The 19283-nt window shown below is 34.0% G+C and overlaps 2 protein-coding genes and 1 long non-coding RNA gene across 3 annotated transcripts; all 3 read left to right on the top strand.

Moving 5' to 3' along the window:
• The first annotated feature begins 1760 nt into the window (after positions 1-1760).
• LOC145609122 (uncharacterized) lies at positions 1761-5876 on the top strand. The gene is made up of 5 exons (XM_081664677.1): positions 1761-2099; positions 3287-3551; positions 3662-3858; positions 4253-4440; positions 5175-5876. The coding sequence occupies exons 1-5, from the start codon at positions 2005-2007 to the stop codon at positions 5459-5461; spliced, it is 1032 nt and encodes a 343-aa protein (XP_081520803.1). The 5' UTR covers positions 1761-2004; the 3' UTR covers positions 5462-5876.
• A 508-nt stretch (positions 5877-6384) lies between these two features.
• LOC145606702 (uncharacterized) lies at positions 6385-8376 on the top strand. The gene is made up of 4 exons (XR_014105416.1): positions 6385-6514; positions 6649-6690; positions 7793-7891; positions 8119-8376. It is a non-coding gene; the product is annotated as an uncharacterized LOC145606702 (long non-coding RNA).
• Positions 8377-10608: 2232 nt separating this feature from the next.
• On the top strand, positions 10609-14747 carry LOC145609121 (potassium channel KAT3-like). Its single transcript, XM_081664676.1, has 12 exons — positions 10609-10966; positions 11120-11335; positions 11424-11579; positions 11815-11872; positions 11995-12312; positions 12398-12637; positions 12805-12903; positions 13025-13057; positions 13157-13342; positions 13568-13970; positions 14064-14206; positions 14381-14747. Exons 1-11 carry the CDS (start codon positions 10779-10781, stop codon positions 14168-14170), a joined length of 2004 nt encoding a protein of 667 aa, XP_081520802.1. The 5' UTR covers positions 10609-10778; the 3' UTR covers positions 14171-14206; positions 14381-14747.
• The last annotated feature ends 4536 nt before the right edge of the window (positions 14748-19283 follow it).

Genomic DNA, 19283 nt, shown 5'->3' with positions numbered 1-19283 from the left:
AGTTGTAAAAACTGGATTATAATTTATAAATAATGAAAGTTGAAAATTGTTGGAAAAAATATCTAATACAAAGTGTATGTGAATAATGAATAAAATTACGAGTTCTCTTTTATTTATTTTCTTTTACCCTTACAAATGGTTTACTTTAACTCCTGAAGAAGTATAGAGGAAGTAGCATGTCAAAAATTAATACATAAAAGGACGTGGAAAGATTAAAGAAAAACACAATGAGGAAACAAAGAAACACACGACATTATAGCATACAAACTTCACGTTATAAGTATATGTTGGGTTTATGTAGCCCAAATTCCACTAGCTCACCTAATTATGTTTCAGGAATTGCAAAGATTTCTAGAAAATTCTCGTACATTGAGAAACTTACGCAAATTTGTGGGAAAATCTAGAATTAGTGAATGGTTATGAAGGTTCTAGTTTAACGTAGAAATTTAAAAAGCATGTGGGTAGAAGTTTTCACACACTTCTTTCACCTCCATACATCACCTATAAATATTGGACATCTTGGGAGGAATGTATCCACCTACAACATCCTCCATTGCTCCAACCTTATACACTATTTACTGTTAAATTATACGTACCCTATATATTGTTAAATTCATCTCAAAGAAAATTAAAAAGATTTCTGGTTAATAATAACATTAATTATACTTTTAAAAAAATCAAGTAGCAAACACACGAAAAATGAAAAAAGTTGGAAGAATATTTAATGAGGAGAAGATATACCTAAGAACATTAATATAGATAATTTTAAGAACTAATACATAATTCAATACAAAACTTTATAATGATGATCAATGAATTAAAGATTTAACCCAAGCTACCCATAATTAAATAACAATATAACCCACCGAAATCACTGTCGCCACCTTAACACCATCGAAACCCATCCACACCACCTTCACCTTCACCATCACTTAGACAACCCAACCATCTCAACTTGAACCGTCCACCACACCCTCAAAACTAGCATAATGACCTCTGAAAATCTTAATTAGCAAATAAATAAATAAATAAATAAAATTCTCAACCCACTATATCACCCTATTATTTTCAAAAAAACATGGACCCCTTTTTATCATGAGCAAATATAGTTTGCGAAAATGAAGATGGATTGACTTGATGCTTCGTTTCCAAACCTCGATAATATAGAGTAATTCACGAAATATGCCTATTATCCGTGAGGCTCATTAACGGTGATAGAAATAATACAACGAAATCCGTTAACAACAGGACGACGACAAGGTTATCGTATGGTTACCAATTATACATAAGGGTTAAAATATATGTAATTTTCAAAAGAGGGACACAACGTAAAAAATGCAATAACATAAGGTTATAACATTGAAATAACTAACAATAAACAATTACTCCGTATTTACCACACTTTTACACAATCATCTAATACAACCAGGTAGTCAGATCAGATAATACAATCAATTAAATCAACCATCTAACAACTAATTACCAAATAGGGCCATAATTACTTGGCCATATCATAAACCAAATGTCGTTCCCCAACCTCAAAATTTTATCGTCACACAATACACCCGTCTCACACGAAAACCAATGACCCGACCTCGTGGCAAGCAATAAACAACGCTAAAGATACCTTAATTAACCACAAATCTACACCCACGTGTCAGGTGATACTCTCAAAAAATAATTGTACAGAAAATCAGTTTGTCATTCAAAATCATGATTTCTTCCCATTTACCAAAACCCCCCAAAACTCATTTCAATAAACTAACTTCCGTACCATTTTCCCAAACTAATTTTATTATTTCTCTCCCACTTGTCTTCTTCCCAATTTTTTTCGCGCAATTAAATATTTCACCCAAAAAAAATCCCACAAAATCTTGCACCTCTATTTTCTCTCTCCTCTGAAAAATGTGATTGTAAATCGCCTGACTTTTGCCGCCATAGCTGATAAAGCTTGATCTCTGTATACCTTTTCTCTCTCCTCTATTTTTGTTGGGTTTTTCCCAGATGGCACTTTGTCATTGGTTGATTGTTTTCTTTGCTTCTTTTGGCATTGCTCGTGCTCTTAAAGCTACTGAAGGTGATGCTGATCCAATTTACAGGTTGTCTAATCTTTGCTTTACTTATTTTTGTGGTTTAATTTTGATGGGTTTTACTTGTTTTTGTTGATTAATTGGTTAATTTGCAAATGTTCGTTGTTGTTGTTGCTGCTAATTAGGGTTTTAATTTGTTGATATATGTTGAATTTTTGTTGGTTTTTGAGTTTGAAATTTGGGAATTGATCGATTTTAAGAATTCATGGTGACATCAAGTTTACTGATTGATTGGATGGTTTTATTGGGATTAAAAAGTGGGGGATTTTTAAAAAGTGGGTTGAAGAATGTGACTTAGTGGGGTTCTGAGTTGGATGGATATGATTAAGGTTTTATCTTTTTTAGAAGAATTGATGCGATGATTCAATGTTACGATTTTATTCTACCCTGAGTCTTTTGGCAATGGGTTGTTTGACCTCCATTATGAGATTACTGACTTATTAGATCTTAGGTTTTAGTGGTCAATGGGTGGTGGGGTGGCGGAGGCGGAGGCGGAGGCGAATGTTAATCTTGTGTAAGGTTCCATCCTGAAACCAATTGGAAATTTTGGGAACGCCAAAGTTACACTCTAGCCGTTTAAAGTAATATTCCTCTTTGATGTGGAAATATTCATAAGCCATTAGCTCATTACTCACATGTGAGCTCCTTAAGTTGAGCAAATTGGATAGCTAATGTTCTATTGACATCCTATTGGGGCTTGAGCATTCGATAGATATTAAGTTCTCGCCTAGTTGCTTGATTGACAATCTTGAAGAAGTGCATTGGGTTCTAATACCTTTAATTGCACAGAAGCTCTTCAAGGTAGGATGAGAGGCATCAGGATTAAGGAATTTTATACTTACTTCCATGGCTCTTTGTCTGATAACCTTTATAGTAATTTTGTATAGCCTTTGTTCTTGAACGACTGTTCTCTTAAACTTCGTATATATTTACTTAATAAAGTGTATATTACGAGCCAATTCAATGGATGATTCAGCCTGTAGTTTGCCAATTATGTTCAATATAGGGTTGATGTTAGAATTGAGTTCTGGCAATGTTTTGGCATATTATTAGATTAATATTGATGATGTGCACTTCATAGCTTTCACTGACTTTGTTTTATCTTCTTAATCATTTTGTTGCTCATCGTTATCTCTTCTCTTGCTTGATTGTTTGTTACAAAGCTTCTACTGATTGTATATCCTGTCATGCTCTAGGGGTTGTGTGGAGAATTGTCAGGAGACCGGTTGTGTTGGAAGCAATCAGTGCTTTCAACATTGCATATTTACTGCCGATGGTAACATTTCTGATGGTCGATGGTATCTTCAAGAACCTCTCTATCTGAAATGGAAACAGTGGGATTGCCACAGTGATTGTCGCTACTATTGCATGCTTGCAAGGGAGGAGGAAAGGAGAAAGCTTGGAGAGAATCCTGTCAAGTATCACGGAAGATGGCCATTTCGTCGTGTATATGGAATCCAGGTTCTTATTTATTTCCCATTGTTGAAATATGGTAGAGTATTATAGAGTAGTATTTAATTTGTTTATTCTTTGATTATCATGTTTAAAATGATTTTCACTTGTTTCTCCAGGAACCTGTTTCTGTATCTCTTTCTGCACTTAATCTTGCTATACAATTTCACGGTTGGATATCTTTCTTCATTCTTGTTTATTACAAGTTGCCTGTGACGGATAAGCGGAAGACATACTATGAATATTCTGGTCTGTGGCATATCTATGGTGTCTTGGCAATGAACTGTTGGTTCTGGGCTGCAGTTTTCCACAGTCGGTGAGTACTCATCCTTTCGTATTTTTCTATGTAATTCATTTATCAAATTTATGTATCTGCTGTAGCTGTAAGATATCCCTGAATGCTGCATTCTTAGCTATAATATGTATGTTCTTGATAGCTTCTAAATACTTTGATGTTGGCATCTTGGCAACAAGTGCAATTCAAGATTGATTATTTCACTCTAAAGTTTCTCACACCAATAGAAAGGAAAAAGATATTGGCTAGAACGAACAAGGCTTTTATTTTGTATAAAGTTGTTATATTGAAAGCCTAAAACTGGGAAATTTGTGGCTTGGTGATCACTATCTGTCATTAATACAATATAATAAGAATTACTGATTGTCTAAAGCTGTTAGACTACTGGAATCTGTAACCTTTCCTCCTTTTACAGAGATCTGGACCTGACAGAGAAGCTAGGCTACTCCTCTGCTGTGGTGTTGCTTGGCTTTGGTCTTATCCTGGCTATCTTTCGAGTATTTGAGATAAAGCGGGAAGCCTCTAGGGTTATGGTTTCCGCACCACTTATTGCATTTGTGACGACACACATCTTGTATCTAAACTTCTACGCTCTTGACTATGGTAAATCTCTCTTTCATTTTTGATCTATATAATATATACATTGTTAATTTATGAGGAAGTTTGATGAATTCCAAAGCCATGGTTGAGTTTTTAATTGCTGCCTTTTCTCATTCATGCATGATTAGATCCATTGCATTCATAAGTCTCATGAAGTGGGGAGGGGGATTGTAGTACTTGTTCTTAAAATGCCTAAAATGAGGTTCTCGTTTCTTCTAGGTTGGGGTCTGGGCCCTCGGGTGAAACAGAGTACAATGCAAGTCTTTGCCCTTAGAGTTGCCTACTAGTAATTCACAACAAAATATGAAATAACGAAAAGGCAAATTAATTTATTCCTTGAGATTCAAAGTCGAATGTTTTGATCATTAAAATTTGATTATAAAATATTATTCGTACCATACAATATAAACAGTGGCCCATCTGTGATATTCTCAAGTATGTAACTTGATATTACTGACCTCTCTAAAAGGTATTATTAGCACAGTGGCCAATTGGCCGTGGTCCAATCTGCTTTTGCTAGAGCTGTTCCCATAGCCTAATACTGGTATTTATTGCACATATTTCCCTTCCCATGATAATGATGGCTTTAGGAGGGAATTATGAGTAAACTGATGAATCTTAGTTGTTTCTAGGTTTAGTTATTCTCTTGGCTCTCAGTTCCAACTTGCATGTAAATTATTAGAATTTTGATGTTTCATGATCACTTATCTGAATTTTATTTCCTCTGTGTTCATCAGGTCTGAACATGAAAGTGTGCTTAACCATGGGTTTAGCTCAGCTTCTTCTGTGGGCTGTATGGGGTCGTGTGAGTCATCATCCTTCACGTTGGAAGTTATGGATTGTAGTTTTTGGGGGAGCTCTTTCTATCCTCTTGGTGATTTATGATTTTCCACCTTACTGGGATTTTGTGGATGCCCTTGCTGTGTGGCATGCCATTAGCATTCCTCTTTCCTACATTTGGTGGAGCTTCATCAAGGATGATGCAGAGTACAGAACATTGATTCTATTGAAGAAGGCCAAGTAGAAATTTCTGCTCCGGCTTGTATACTGAGTAGATTCGTGCTGTGATCTCAGCTATTTCATCCGTTTTTTCTCTCGCCATTGTTCATCTCTCTGGGATGCTTGCATTGGTGGGTGTTTCTGCTTTGACACCGACACCCCTTGGTGGCCAGAAGAACGGAGTTTGTTTCCACATTAATGTGTAATGTGTTGACTAGGATTTTTGTTGAAGATGTATAGTGTAAACATTGTTTGGTCTTCCTCGGTTCTCATGTTCTGTTAAGTTTTTTCAGCGTAGTCTGATTGACTATCTGAGTATCTGTGCACTCTGTTCAAGATTCATATCTTTATTTGGCAATATGGGGGTTGTTATTTCTGTTACAAAAAAGACTCATCTAATTCGGTACTCTGTTATATATACTGGCCTGTGTTTTGTATTACCTTTTCTTTTGTCACTTTCTCTTTGCCTTTTTTGGATTAACGGAGACCTGTCAAACGTGTCGGTTGGGTGGTCATTTTTAAATTTCATGTTTAAGTGTTTCACTGAACTAATTTTTAGCAGATTTCTGAGATCAGTATTAAAAATTTGGTGGGTTGATATGTCTTGCTATAGGATCAAGTCGGTTTGGATCGATAAATCTCTATATTTATGTTTGAAATTAGAAGTGTATTATTTGTTTGGCGTTCAATATGTTCAAACCATGTTATTGTTCGGTCCGAGTGGCCACCTCAGATTATGTAACTGACAAAAAATTCAGTTGGACTCTGGTTAGTGTTTAGTTGTTTAACTCTCTTTTTACTACGAATTGAAAGTCAAAAGCTCAAAATATCTAATGCAATTATTGGGAATTTGTCATATACTGTATATCCCAAAACATGCTGATTAAATTTTCAATCTTTTCATGTACGAGTATTATTCAATCCCTCTTATATTCCTTAGTTTCCTTCTCATCACCTCATCTTCATCATCCCCACACCACAGTGAAATTAATGATGATGCTCCGACAAGGGTCGCCTTCGACGGAGGTCCTATCTACATACGCGGTTGATAATTACAAGATGATTGATTATTTTTAAGGTAATTGTGCTAATTAATGATTCTTAATTTAATTTTTTTATATTAAGTGATGTGATATGCTATGATTAGCTTGTGATTTTTGTAATTAATCTTTTATACTTCGGTTGGTATATGTTTGTACAATTTGAATGCAGGGAGTGTTGACTGTTAGAGGCCATATTTGAGTCGTTTGACAGGTATGAAATATTCCAGCTGCTTAGTTTCAGTTTAATTGCATTCTAATACGTTTGATTCATCAATGAATTTCTCTTCAAACTCTCTATGTCGACAAGGATGAGCTCTTTCATTTGTTTGGCTGTTAGAGTTTAATTGCATCTCTTTTCTTGCTCCATATAATTTTAAAGTCACGTTTTAAAGTTTTGATTGGGAGGAATTGATGATGATGAGAGAGAAGTAGTGGGACCAAATTTAGTGGATGTGAGTATAAAGGTGTGATTCCTACAACGTTAATGTCCTGTTTGGTAGGTAGTCATAAATGATGGTAATGAGAATGAATTTGTATGTAAATCCGTAAGATTCATGCCCATGAATCCATGATAATGCTAGTTTCACCTTTCACCCCAAATTGTTCACAATTCTTTATAAATATTCATTCTCACCTAGTACCTCATCCCAAGTGGTAATGAATGATAATGAAAAAAAATGAAGAAAACACATGCTTGAGGATGAAATTGCATTACCATAGAAATCACAATGTTAATTTCTTACTTAATTTACACTTAATATTCATTTCCATGCCGCCGTTTATAACCGCCTACCAAATGGACTGTAAGTGACAAAAGGACTGGTTTCCTTAAAGTATACTCCATACTACTTTTTGTAGATCTGTTATATGTTCAGTCTGCAGTGGGTCTGAGAGTGGCAGTTCTGCTACTACAGCGACGCTGCCAGCGAGTTCAATCCCTCCGAGGTTTGAGGCTTTTTTACCTATGCATTCAACATCGGGTTCTCATCTTCATCTGCTATTTGGGTCAAGGCTTGAAGGACATTCTTGCTAACCTTCCTAGCATAAACTCAAAGAAGTTGACTCATTCACAGTCCTTACATATTTAGTTGCAAACATAGCAACTGTAATTATTTCAATACAAAGTTTGAACTAGAAGCTAGAATCAAGAATCAAGAAGGAATTAATGCATCTAGTTGACATAATCATGTGTTGTAAGTTGTGATGCACTCTAATTAGTTACACCTGATTTTTTTGAACCGAAATTTAATTCCATTTCTGTTGCGAGCAATTGGAACAGTCTCTGAGAACTTTGTATGCATTTGTTGTTACAGCCTTATAGGTGAGTGAGGTATGAGTTATAAACGAAGTGACGGATTTTATTAAGAGAGGCACAAGTGCAACTTCAAACTATGATTGCCAGAGACTCGGAGGTAAGTTTATTGATACAAAGCCTAAAATCTTCTTTGCACTTTTTTTTGGCATTTAAGTACTAATTGTTGCATTTTATCCCAAAAGTTTTTGGCCTTTTGATATTAATGGAAGAACCATACATAGACGGTCTGTCTTTACTCTTTGAATAGATGATCAACGATATGAGAACGAGACATTTTGGGGGTCGATGGGATAAGAGAGTTGATTTTTGTCTCTGTTTTAATAGTGTTAGTGAGCTATGGGATTGAACAAGTTGAGGCGCGCGCATTTGGTTGAAATGAAGTTTGTGGATCATACACGGAGTCGAACACATGAGGTAGTCTTTTTTTTCCATTCCATTCATTGTAAATCATTGCACACTTGAAACATTTGATGAACATGTTTGGAATATTCTTTTGGTCATTTAGTTAACTAGGGAGCCTCTTACCAATTTTTAACATTTCTTCCTTTATAACTTACCTCCATGGCTCCATCTATCATTGAAAGTGTTGGCGCTCGCTGCTAGTGCAGCAAGGGACAACGACGGAACAATTAGTACAATGCCATATTCAATGAGCTCTGTGATGTGACAATACCTGTTGCGGCGGAGTTGTTGAAATGGATTTACACCTAGATAGCTTTTTTAAAAAAAAAAAAAAATCCAGTTCATATAATAAATGTAAAAGCTTGAATTTGAGCATTCTGGTTTGAAATCTTAATGCCAAATTGTTGAAGATCATGTGTTTACATTGATTATTCTTCGTCTTTTGGCATTTACTTGAGATTTCAAAAGTTACTCAAAATTCTATAACTGAGACTAGAAATAAGTATGTAATCTATTCCTAACATATTTTGTTTAGAATGATCTTTCTTAAGAACAACTAAATTAAGTACATCATATGCAGTTTAGGTGATAACTGCATCCTTTGGAATGGTTTTTGTTCGGGTCATGTCCCATTGACAAATGGTCTATTCGTGTTGAGTTTGGTTAGATCATATTTGAGTCTATTGTACATACATAAATTACGAAATGTCAAAGACTCCATCCATTCTTTATTTTTGATTGCGATGTTTTAACATGTCCAGTGCTCAACATTGACCCGTGTTATGTACTTGTATTTGACTATCTATTGCCAGCCCCGTTTCTGAGATTTTGGTGGCCTAGGGCGAACTATTAATTCGGGGCCCTAATTTAAAAGTGATCTTATAAAATTTTGAATTTTAAGGGTATGCCGGTATGCCAAAATTTGATAAAATGAATATTGCTTATTATCATCATAATTCACAGAAAATATAAAATTTTCTTTATCTAGATTAAAAAAAAAAAAGAAAAAAAAAAAAATCACTTCCACCATAGTGTATATAATTGTCTTCTAAACACACACGAATTAGTCACTATAAAGTTTGATTTTATTGTTCAAAAAATATACTAGTATATAATGTTGATTTTACATGAATTAGGCCAATTAACATCAAAACATTCAACATGCACACCAAAAATTGTTTATCTTTAAAACACAAAACCCACCAATTTTCTGCGCTACATCAAAAACATCAATAACTGCATCAAAATTTTGACATAGACCCCTAAAAATTAAATGAGGAACAAATAAATTTAAGCTTCAAGAGGTGTGATGAATTCCTTGCGAGTAAAATTTTGAATGGAAAGTTTTTCTTATTGATTGCTCAACATTTTTTCTTACTGTATCATTTTGTCAACGACCTTCAATTTCTTACCTCATTATATTTTGTATGAAGTATTTATTGTTACCTTGCTCTATCCTCACGATGATCGGATTTGAATATGGGTTAGAGTAATTAGATTGAGAAATTGAAAATTTTGATGAGGTTATTAAGGAATTTAAGTCAATAAAGGAAACAATAGAAACTTTTGGAGTCATTTTTGGGAAATGAAAATCTTTTATTTTCAATAATACGGAGTATGTGAACACGAGATAATTATAGGGAGGAGTGAAGAAATATAATGTGTTTGACTTGTGTTCTTTAACTACAGAACTCATTTTAACAAAAGTTGGGCTTCCCATTCTGGGGCCCAGGACAGCCGCCCCGCCTGCCCTGCCCCAAATACGGGCCTGTCTATTGCTCTGTAGTAAATATTTTAAAATTTTGATATTTACAAATTGTACATTGAGTCTAGTCTAACAATCATTTAGGATGTTATCATTTGTTTCTAATATTATTTCCTCTGTTTTTTATATCTTGACAATTTTTGTGAGACAATCACTGTCTAGATAGAAACAACATTTAAAGACTAGGGAAGTGAGTAGTCAACAAATTTGGTCAAATATAATTTTTGAATAGTGCAGACGTTGCGATTGTAAAAGAGGGAGGTTGTATAAATTAATGCAGAATGCGACTGCCTGCCAGCAGCACCAGGCCACCTTTCTTTTTGGAGACATCCAGCAGGCCAATTATTATCAGCAGTTCAGTATTATTACCATTAAAGTTAACTATAACCTCTTTTACAACAATAAAAACTACCCTTGATGTGTACTTTCCCTCTTTCTGGTATCCATGAACCCAATAAAATTGCACCAGCTAATATTTCTCTGATACAAAAGAGATGTATTTCAGCCACAATTGCTGTCTTTTTCTCTCTGGATCCTTCTCCTTCCTTTATACACGAGATCTACCTGGGCCATACGCACGTATATGCTTCCTTTCCATTTCTGGTTGGGTCACAAGATGTTTCTTTTTCAATCTTCTCATCAATCTGTCTACATGGCGACTGCGCAACGCGCACCACGCACTTTCGTTGTCAGTATATAAGATTCAGACACAGCTAATCAGCTTGCAAAAGTAAAAATAAATTGGAACTACAAAAAACTTCTGAATCTTGAGCATAACAAAAAAAGTTTTGACTCTTGAGCACCCGCATACTGAAACATGTGGGTGTGGCTTTCCTGCATAAGAACATTCTTCAAGCGTTTTTGCACAGATGAGCTGAGAATTGATCATGGTAGCAGCTATGACAGCGTTTTCTCTAATGATATTTTACCATCTCTTGGAGCTCGAATCAATCAAGCTGTCAAGCTCAATAAATATGTCATCTCACCATTCAATCCTCGCTACAGGTGAGATAACAAAGTAGGATTGAACATTAAGGCATATACTCTATCGAGATTTTTAGGAATTCAACTGACATAACATACTTCACTGCTGCCATCTTTCTGTAAAATTCTATCAAAGTTGTCATGAGAGTAAAGTGAAAAGGTTCAAACTTTCAGGGCATGGGAGATGCTGCTAATCATCCTGGTTGTTTATTCAGCATGGATCTGTCCATTCGAGTTTGCATTCCTCGTATACAAACAGGATGCACTCTTCATCATTGATCACATTGTGAATGGCTTTTTCGCAATTGATATAGTTCTCACCTTCTTTGTTGCATATATTGATCGTAGAACTTACTTACTAATCGATGATCATAAAAAAATTGCAATCAGGTTAGTATGCTGCAGTTTGGGTTTCATCCTTTTTAGATACAAAGTACTAAACTTGTGGGCTTATAAGCTTTCTAATTTTTGTTTATAGGTACCTATCAACCTGGTTTATTTTTGATGTCTGTTCGACTGCACCACTTCAGACACTAAGCCTTCTCTTTACAGACCACAACGGTGGACTAGGTTTTAAAGCACTTAACATGCTTCGACTCTGGAGACTTCGGAGGGTCAGCTCTCTCTTTGCAAGGTCTGTAATCAAACTCAAAATGAACTGATGAAGTAAAACTCTAAATGAGACGACAGTCTTACAGTACTCCGTAATTTTTTGCTAGAGTACTAGACTGCTTTGTGTTTTTAAAGAAAACTCTTAGTACTAACTTTTTACTTTTCTGAAGGGTAACTTAATACCATCTTATTCTTCGTATTTGATTACTATGAGACGATTTCACCTAAGACTTGCTAGGATGGTAAATCATTCCCAGGCTCGAGAAAGATATTCACTTCAACTACTTTTGGACCCGCTGCACCAAACTTGTCGCCGTAAGCCATCATGAACTTTGCTTACCATTTCTATAGTCAACTTTGATAATTGTAATTAACTAATAATAGTCAACTTTAATCAGTAAGTGGTATCTTTTCTTTTGACTTTTATTGAATTACAGGTAACATTATTTGCTGTTCATTATGCTGGATGCTTCTATTACCTGTTAGCAGACAAATACCCTGATCCAACAAAAACTTGGATTGGTGCAGTGAACCCGAACTTCAAATCACAGGGCGTGTGGAAGAGATACATTGCCTCACTTTACTGGTCTATTGTGACACTAACAACCACTGGCTATGGTGACCTGCATGCTGAAAACACTATGGAGATGCTGTTTGACATCTTCTACATGCTATTCAATCTAGGACTCACGTCGTACATCATTGGAAACATGACAAACCTTGTTGTTCACTGGACAAGTCGCACCAGAAATTTTGTGAGTGGCTCAATATTGCTAGATATACAAGTTTTGATTAGAATTAGAGCATATGAATAAGTGCTAATGATTAATGGTTCTGCAGAGGGATACAGTCAGAGCTTGTACTGAATTCGCAGCACGCAATCAACTTCCTCCAAGAATACAGGACCAAATGCTATCACATGTATGTCTGAAGTTCAAAACCGAAGGGTTAAAACAGCAGCAGACCTTAAACAGTCTGCCCAAAGCTCTCCGATCCAGCATTGCACAGTATCTCTTCTTTCCTGTTGTTCAGAAAGTCCAACTTTTCTGTGGAGTTTCTCAAAAATTTCTCTTACAACTGGTAAGACCTCTTCCAGATTGATAAGCTTTAAAGCTGATCTACTTTTTAATCTGTATATACGCTTAATTTCTGCTGTGCTCTAGGCCAACGATGATACACTACCATCTCGATCTATACGGTTCATATGCCATTGTCAGCATATTTTCACTGATTTCCCCTGTATACAGGTTTCTGAGATGGAAGCTGAATACTTCCCACCCAAAGAAGATGTGATTTTACAAAATGAAGTTCCAACAGATATATATATTCTCGTATCTGGTGCAGTGGTAAAGCTTAATTGTCTCGAGCATTTTAAGGCTAAATTTTTAACTGTTAGCTACATAACACTCAATCAGATTAAAAAAAAAAAAAAAAAAACTTAAACTGATGAACTGCTATCTTTTATAGGACATGGTGGCACACATTAATGGGCGTAATCAGGTAATTGTGCTGTTAAGTGCCAACTTAAAAGAGAGAGTATGCAAGGAAATCAAATTTTCACATTGTCTAACAGTGAAAATTTTACTTTGTACTCATCAGGTTGTTCAAAAGCTACTTGAAGGGGATATATTTGGAGAGATAGGAGTTCTATGTGACAAGCCTCAACCATTTACTGTCCGGACTTCAGAACTGTCTCAGATATTAAGGTTAAATAGAACATCATTTACGAATATTATTCAAGCTAACGAAGCAGATGGACACATCATCATGAGCCATCTATTTACGGTAATTCTTCCAAAAATAGTAAATGAACAAGCCTAATTGATACCCCCTCCACTGTCATACAAGTAACTTCATATATAATATGTTAAGTGATACTTCGTACTATGTATATAAAACGGAATTAAAAGTGTTACCTTAGTCATTAGATAATAATGGAATGAAGGGAGTAACAAACTCGGCCCTTGTTTTAATGAATGAGAGTGCCAATGTAGCTGTTTTACTCTGCAGAAACTAAAAACTCTAGCAAGCCAAGGTTTGTTGGAGCCGCAAACCATTGAGGAATATACTAATGGGGGATGGTTTAACTGCCAACAAAAATGTATAATGTGCTTAAAGTACGGAAGTGAACACCAATTTCCTGAAAATTTCTCAATGCACAAAGGATGGAATGCTACATACAAGTTGGAAACTCAAGCAGATCATGATTCGGCCATATGTTGTAGCATGGAGGCAGTATCAGAAAACTCGAGATCAAACACTTACATACAACATCCTGGAGCAGCGATTACAAATGTTAACAAGATTAGAGTGATCATTCACATGCAGTCGCAAAGCGACAGTATGGAAGGGAAACAGTTTGGCAAACTGATAGTCCTGCCAGGTAGCATTGAAGAGCTGTTCAATATTGCAGGTACTATTGTACTAATACCTACTCATTAACAATCAAACGAGCCTTCTTCAATTGCGTGTTTCTGATGACAAATTCAACCCGTTTAAACTGCAGGCCAGAAGTTTGGGCGATGCTTCACAAAAATTATCAGTAGAGAAAATGCAGAAGTAGAAGACATTGGTGTGATCAGAGATGGAGACCATCTAATTTTCGTGCAATAACACTGAAAAGAATTGGGGTGTAATTTAGCTGTACAGGTAGGGTGCGATTTGCAAATCAATCCAATGTAACTCTTTAGACCTTCCATATAATTTTGAAATGAGGCTAACAATTATTCCATATGACCGGAATTAATTGTTTTACTCTGTACTACTCTATTAGTGTACGTAATTTAAACTAGTAATGCGAAAACTTTTTTTTTTTTTTGGCAGCTGAGGCACCTTAATCCCAATGGAAAGTATAAAAGTATATCATTTACGTAAGAATTTTTCGACGGCAATGAATTTGAAGGATTAATGAAACTAGAAAGCAGGGTAGATCATACAATGAGGTATATGAAGCGGCTTCCTGTCTTTTTTTTTTTTTCCTTCCCTTTCTTGCATTTATTGGCTATTATTGGTATACTTGGTAAAGATATTTTATAGGCTCGTTTTCTCAAAAAAAAATAAAATAAATAAATATAGGCTGTCGTGCTTCATGTCAAGTCCGTTTACCTCATGGGTCTGGCAGCCAAGGCCCATAGTTAAGTATTGTGGGCCTTATGACACAACATTCATAGGGGTGTGGTCCAGTTCACATGTCTATCATGCTATCATCCCATATCTTGTCATTCTTTACCAATAAATATGTGGGTGGGCCTGACTACACCTTGTCAAACCTCACAATTATTTTGTTTTATTATATGCGGGACATGTTATGTGAGAGTAGGAGGGATGTTATGTGAGAGTAGGAGGGAAAAATAATTGGATAAGAGAATCTTCAATTCATTTCTAAGTTGTGCACCCTCACTTGGCAACATTTGAGTCTCAAATCTCACGAATTTGAGGTAAGAGTTATTATAGTTGTTTGACGCAAACATGGCCCTTTAAATCTAACTTCTCTGTGTCTATAACCCAGTAACATTGTAGCCAATTTTAGGTGAAAATTTTTCTAAAAACTCTTCTACTAATTTTTCAAGCAAATTTTTGTATATGTCAATTGAATTATGGTTAATTAAAATTTAGGATGGTATTATATATGAAAACACTCGTTTATAGATTAAATCTTGATCCAAATCCATTTTTGTATTAGGATTTGAATCCAGTTTCTTAAAAATAAGATTCAAAACAAGATCCATAAAAATGAGATCCAAACTCAAAATTGGTTCCACATGTTTTAAATTTCTATGCCTATAAAGTTTTTTTTATTAGCTTTATGGTAACCGGTAGAACTATTAATTATTATAATATATAAAGATGAAACTAATGGGCTACTTAATAACAAAATTAAATTAACGTGTCAGATTTGTATCTCAAAAACATACGAGTAATTATTTTTATTAAAAAAAAGAGCAAGAAAATTAAAAAAAAAAAACTCTCACTAGAATAGATTAAAAATTTACTCCCTAAAATCTATTTAATCCAAACGAACCGATTACTACTTCTATCAATGTGAACCATAACCAACACTTTGTACATATTTAAAACATGATAGCGATTTTCCAATAAATTGCTAATAAATAAGTCTACCTACATTACAGTATATTCTACTCCGTATGAAGTTATACTCGATAGCAATTAATTATGTATCTAATTTACATCGAGTAAGAGATTCAGTTCTTTTAGTCTTCCCGACAAAATATAGACAAGAGATTCAATTCAACATTCTTCTATATTATTATTATTATTATTATTATTATTATTATTATTATAATAATAATAATAATAATAATAATAATATGAGTAATTGAGCGCCGCAAAATTAATTAAGTAAGTATTTACGCGAATCAGACATTATCATCAAATTAGATTCTTCTTGCAACGTAGCTGTTAGATCCACTAATGCAACAACAGCGCAACATAATTACATTTTACAATAATACTTTTAAAATAGATCTTTTAACAACCGCACCGAGGCGTTAGATAACTATATAACCCTTAGGGCTCCCTATTAGCATTAAATATACCCTTGAAAATTGTATAAAATTAGGAATTCATGAAAAAAAACACGCGCGAATCAGTATAATTAGTGTGTTTTTGTCTTAATTTCCGAAATTTAAACAATTTTCTAGAGTATTTTTAATGCTTAGGACTATGTATAGCATTTTTCTCAATATAGTGCTTAAAATAATACTCGTATTAAGTTTGAAATGCATTATATAGTCACGCATCGATATGTTAATTTTACTTTAATATTTCCACATTTAGTTGCACTGTTTAACGCTTGAAGCGCTCATTCGCTTTTACCTTAAAATATATATACTCCACTTTAATAATACAACGAATAATAACAATAATCTAGATAGTAGTAGCAAGAAGGATAATGACAACATAGCAAACAAAATGATCATGAATTCATGACATAATTAATTCTTAATAAAACAAGATTTTCTTCCTGTAAAGCAAGATTTCCAAAAATAAAGATCCAACAAAGCATCTAAAAATAAGATACTTCCGTAAATAGTAATAAAGTCACGTGGTTCACGCGTTTACGCGGAAATAAAAACCTAACAGTTGAATGACGGAAAAAGGGAAACAGCCGTTAGAAGTGAGTGTGTAACTACCAACTCACCAGACGTGTGGGAAAGTTTACTTAATTAGTAAGAGAAAATTTAATTAAGAAAAAAAAAAAAGGAAAAGTCACTTGAGTAGTCAATTCTAAAAGCTACATTTTGTTGTCTTATGATCTAGACTTTTCTAGAAGGGACGATAATGTTTTTTATTTCGTTTTTGGAAATTTAAGGAGGTGGTGGCAAACCGTGTGAATTCGTGAGTGTGTAATATGGTGACTCATTGGTCTTACTCGTTCTAATAGGAATGGTTTGTCATTGGTTCGTCATGTTCTAATTTGGTTAGTCATTATTGGTCTAGTTTACTAAACCATTATTGGTCTACTTTAGTAACCCATACCAAGTGCTCTGTATTCGGTCCCTTTTTGTTTACCCCGTTTTTCTTTAAAGGGGTTGTCTTTGTACAGATTTTTAAATGGACCTGCTTCACACTAATTTATTGTAGATCATTAACGTTAGAGACAATATGATTGTTTTGTTAATAAAAAAAAGTCACTATATTAAAATAAAGGTTTTTTGAGGGGATATTAAAATAAAGGTTATTATGTTGAAATAAAAGTTAGTGTGACATTAAAAGTTATGAGAGGTTAATTTTTTTTAATAAAATCTTTAATATAATAATCAATATGAATAATAAAGACCACTATGTTAAAATTAGTTCACTATTAAACATAATATCGTACTTTAAGTTTATAATAACATTAAAGGTCATACAAGTTTTTAAAAAGGTTACTATGTTAAAAATAAGATTATTATATTAAAATTAGGGGTCACTATGTTGAATATAATGACAGTTACATATGTTTAAATCTTAGGTCCACAATAATATTATTGTGAACCAGGTCCACGCAAGTTTTTCCGCTTTGTTTGAAATTGATCCATTGATTTCTCACTTGTAATTCTATTTGTTGTCTCTCTCTGTCTCATCAACAACTCCATTCACAAACGCATTTGCATAATTTTGTTTTGTTTCTAAAAAATAACAAAGTTTTATTTTCACTACACTGGATAGCAGGTTGAAACAAAAAGGCAAAATGATGAACTAAATAATTTATTGGGACACCTAGTTGAGCAATAGACGAATAAATAAATATAAGTGGTAAACTAAAACATTGATGTTATTTTGAGATGTCTATAAACACTGTCTAATATTGCTTGTTCGTGCTTTATGTTATTTTGAGATGTCTAGAAATATGGTTTAATGTAGCTTCTTCGTGCTTTACCTTAATGGTTACTGATAATTTGATACGTACAATTGACTATACTACATAAGGTGCTTGTTTAATTTAGTATGCAAATTGACCAACTTTGTCAATAACAATCAAAGCTAGTGAGTTAAAGTTGGTCAAATGATTTATTCACTAGGTTAAAAGGCCAGTAATTTTATTTTACCATGTGAAAACATAAAATGGGTAAATATATGTTGTCGCACACTAGCTATCATGCAAAAACAACAATAATACCATGTACAAGTTTTATTTCCCTTTAAAAAAATATACTAGTCTTATTTGTTGTGGGACATCAAAAGCTACCCACCTATAAATAAGAATAAAATATCTTAAGAATAAACGGGTACAAAACAAGAACTCGCAATGCTTAGGGCCTGTTCTGATTGACTGAGCTGAGCTGACCTGAACTGAAATAAACTGAATATTATATGAGAGAATTGAAGGAAATTAAGAACTGAACTGAAAATTATATGAAGAGAACAGAGTAACAGACCCTTAAGCTTATTAATAATTTAATGTCAATCTTGTATTGCGAGTTTATTTTATCCCTTTAATTTATTCTTAAGATGTTTTCTATTCCTTTGATGTTATCAAGGTCGATCATCTATGTTACCCTTTTTCTTTGTTTTATCGTTCACCCCAAATTTAAAAGGACGTAATCGACCAATTCAATTCACTCAACTTTAAAGTAACGAACTAACGAAAATAGAAAAGCGAATCAAAAGGGACATCAAAACTAAGCTATAAGATTATTGCCACACTACCAATCTACCATTGATGCCCATTTTCTATATGGACCTCAAATACAAAAGGCCAATTGAAATCTCATAAATCTAGTGTTTGAAAAAATTGGTTTCTCAAATAATAAAACAAAAAAAGAAAGGGTCTAGGAACAACTTCAGCCTCTAACTACACACGGTCACCTAAGAGGCTAAGAATCATCCATTTCGAATATTATTATAAATCAAAAACTTTATGTAGCTTTCAAAGAAAAGATAAAATATCTTAAGTTAATGATACAAGGACAAAGGTCCTACTAGTGCACAACATCACTCACTCTATCACCTTTATTTCTCTCATTCTCAGTATCCTACTTCTTTAGTATATGTCATCTAGCCGCAGCATAGCGTCAGTCTGTGTAGTACTCTTTAATTTCCATTTCATTTTACTGGTTTAATTTTAAAAAGTGAAAATGTAAAAAAAAATTACAAGAAGAAATTTTTAGTTTCCTTCTAATTCAATGAACTTGATAAATAGAGGTGAAATACAACTTTTGAATATATTTTACTCGATTGTTATTATAACATGTTTTCTAAAAATGAGTAAAACAAAATTCAA

This window comes from Chenopodium album, chromosome 23 (genome assembly GCF_948465745.1).
Source record: "Chenopodium album chromosome 23, dcCheAlbu1.1, whole genome shotgun sequence".
In the NCBI taxonomy this organism is placed as follows: domain Eukaryota; kingdom Viridiplantae; phylum Streptophyta; class Magnoliopsida; order Caryophyllales; family Amaranthaceae; genus Chenopodium; species Chenopodium album.
This window is presented reverse-complemented; position numbering and strand designations above follow the sequence as displayed.

Bases quoted from the DNA above. Each gene is read 5' to 3' on its own strand.
- LOC145609121 (XM_081664676.1), top strand. From the start codon at position 10,779: ATGTGGGTGTGGCTTTCCTGCATAAGAACATTCTTCAAGCGTTTTTGC. The intron at 11,580-11,814 runs GTCTGTAATCAA...AATCATTCCCAG, and splicing joins GTCAGCTCTCTCTTTGCAAG to GCTCGAGAAAGATATTCACT. The intron at 12,638-12,804 runs GTAAGACCTCTT...CCCTGTATACAG, and splicing joins AAAAATTTCTCTTACAACTG to GTTTCTGAGATGGAAGCTGA.
- LOC145609122 (XM_081664677.1), top strand. From the start codon at position 2,005: ATGGCACTTTGTCATTGGTTGATTGTTTTCTTTGCTTCTTTTGGCATT. The intron at 2,100-3,286 runs GTTGTCTAATCT...GTCATGCTCTAG, and splicing joins GATGCTGATCCAATTTACAG to GGGTTGTGTGGAGAATTGTC. The intron at 3,859-4,252 runs GTGAGTACTCAT...CTCCTTTTACAG, and splicing joins GCTGCAGTTTTCCACAGTCG to AGATCTGGACCTGACAGAGA.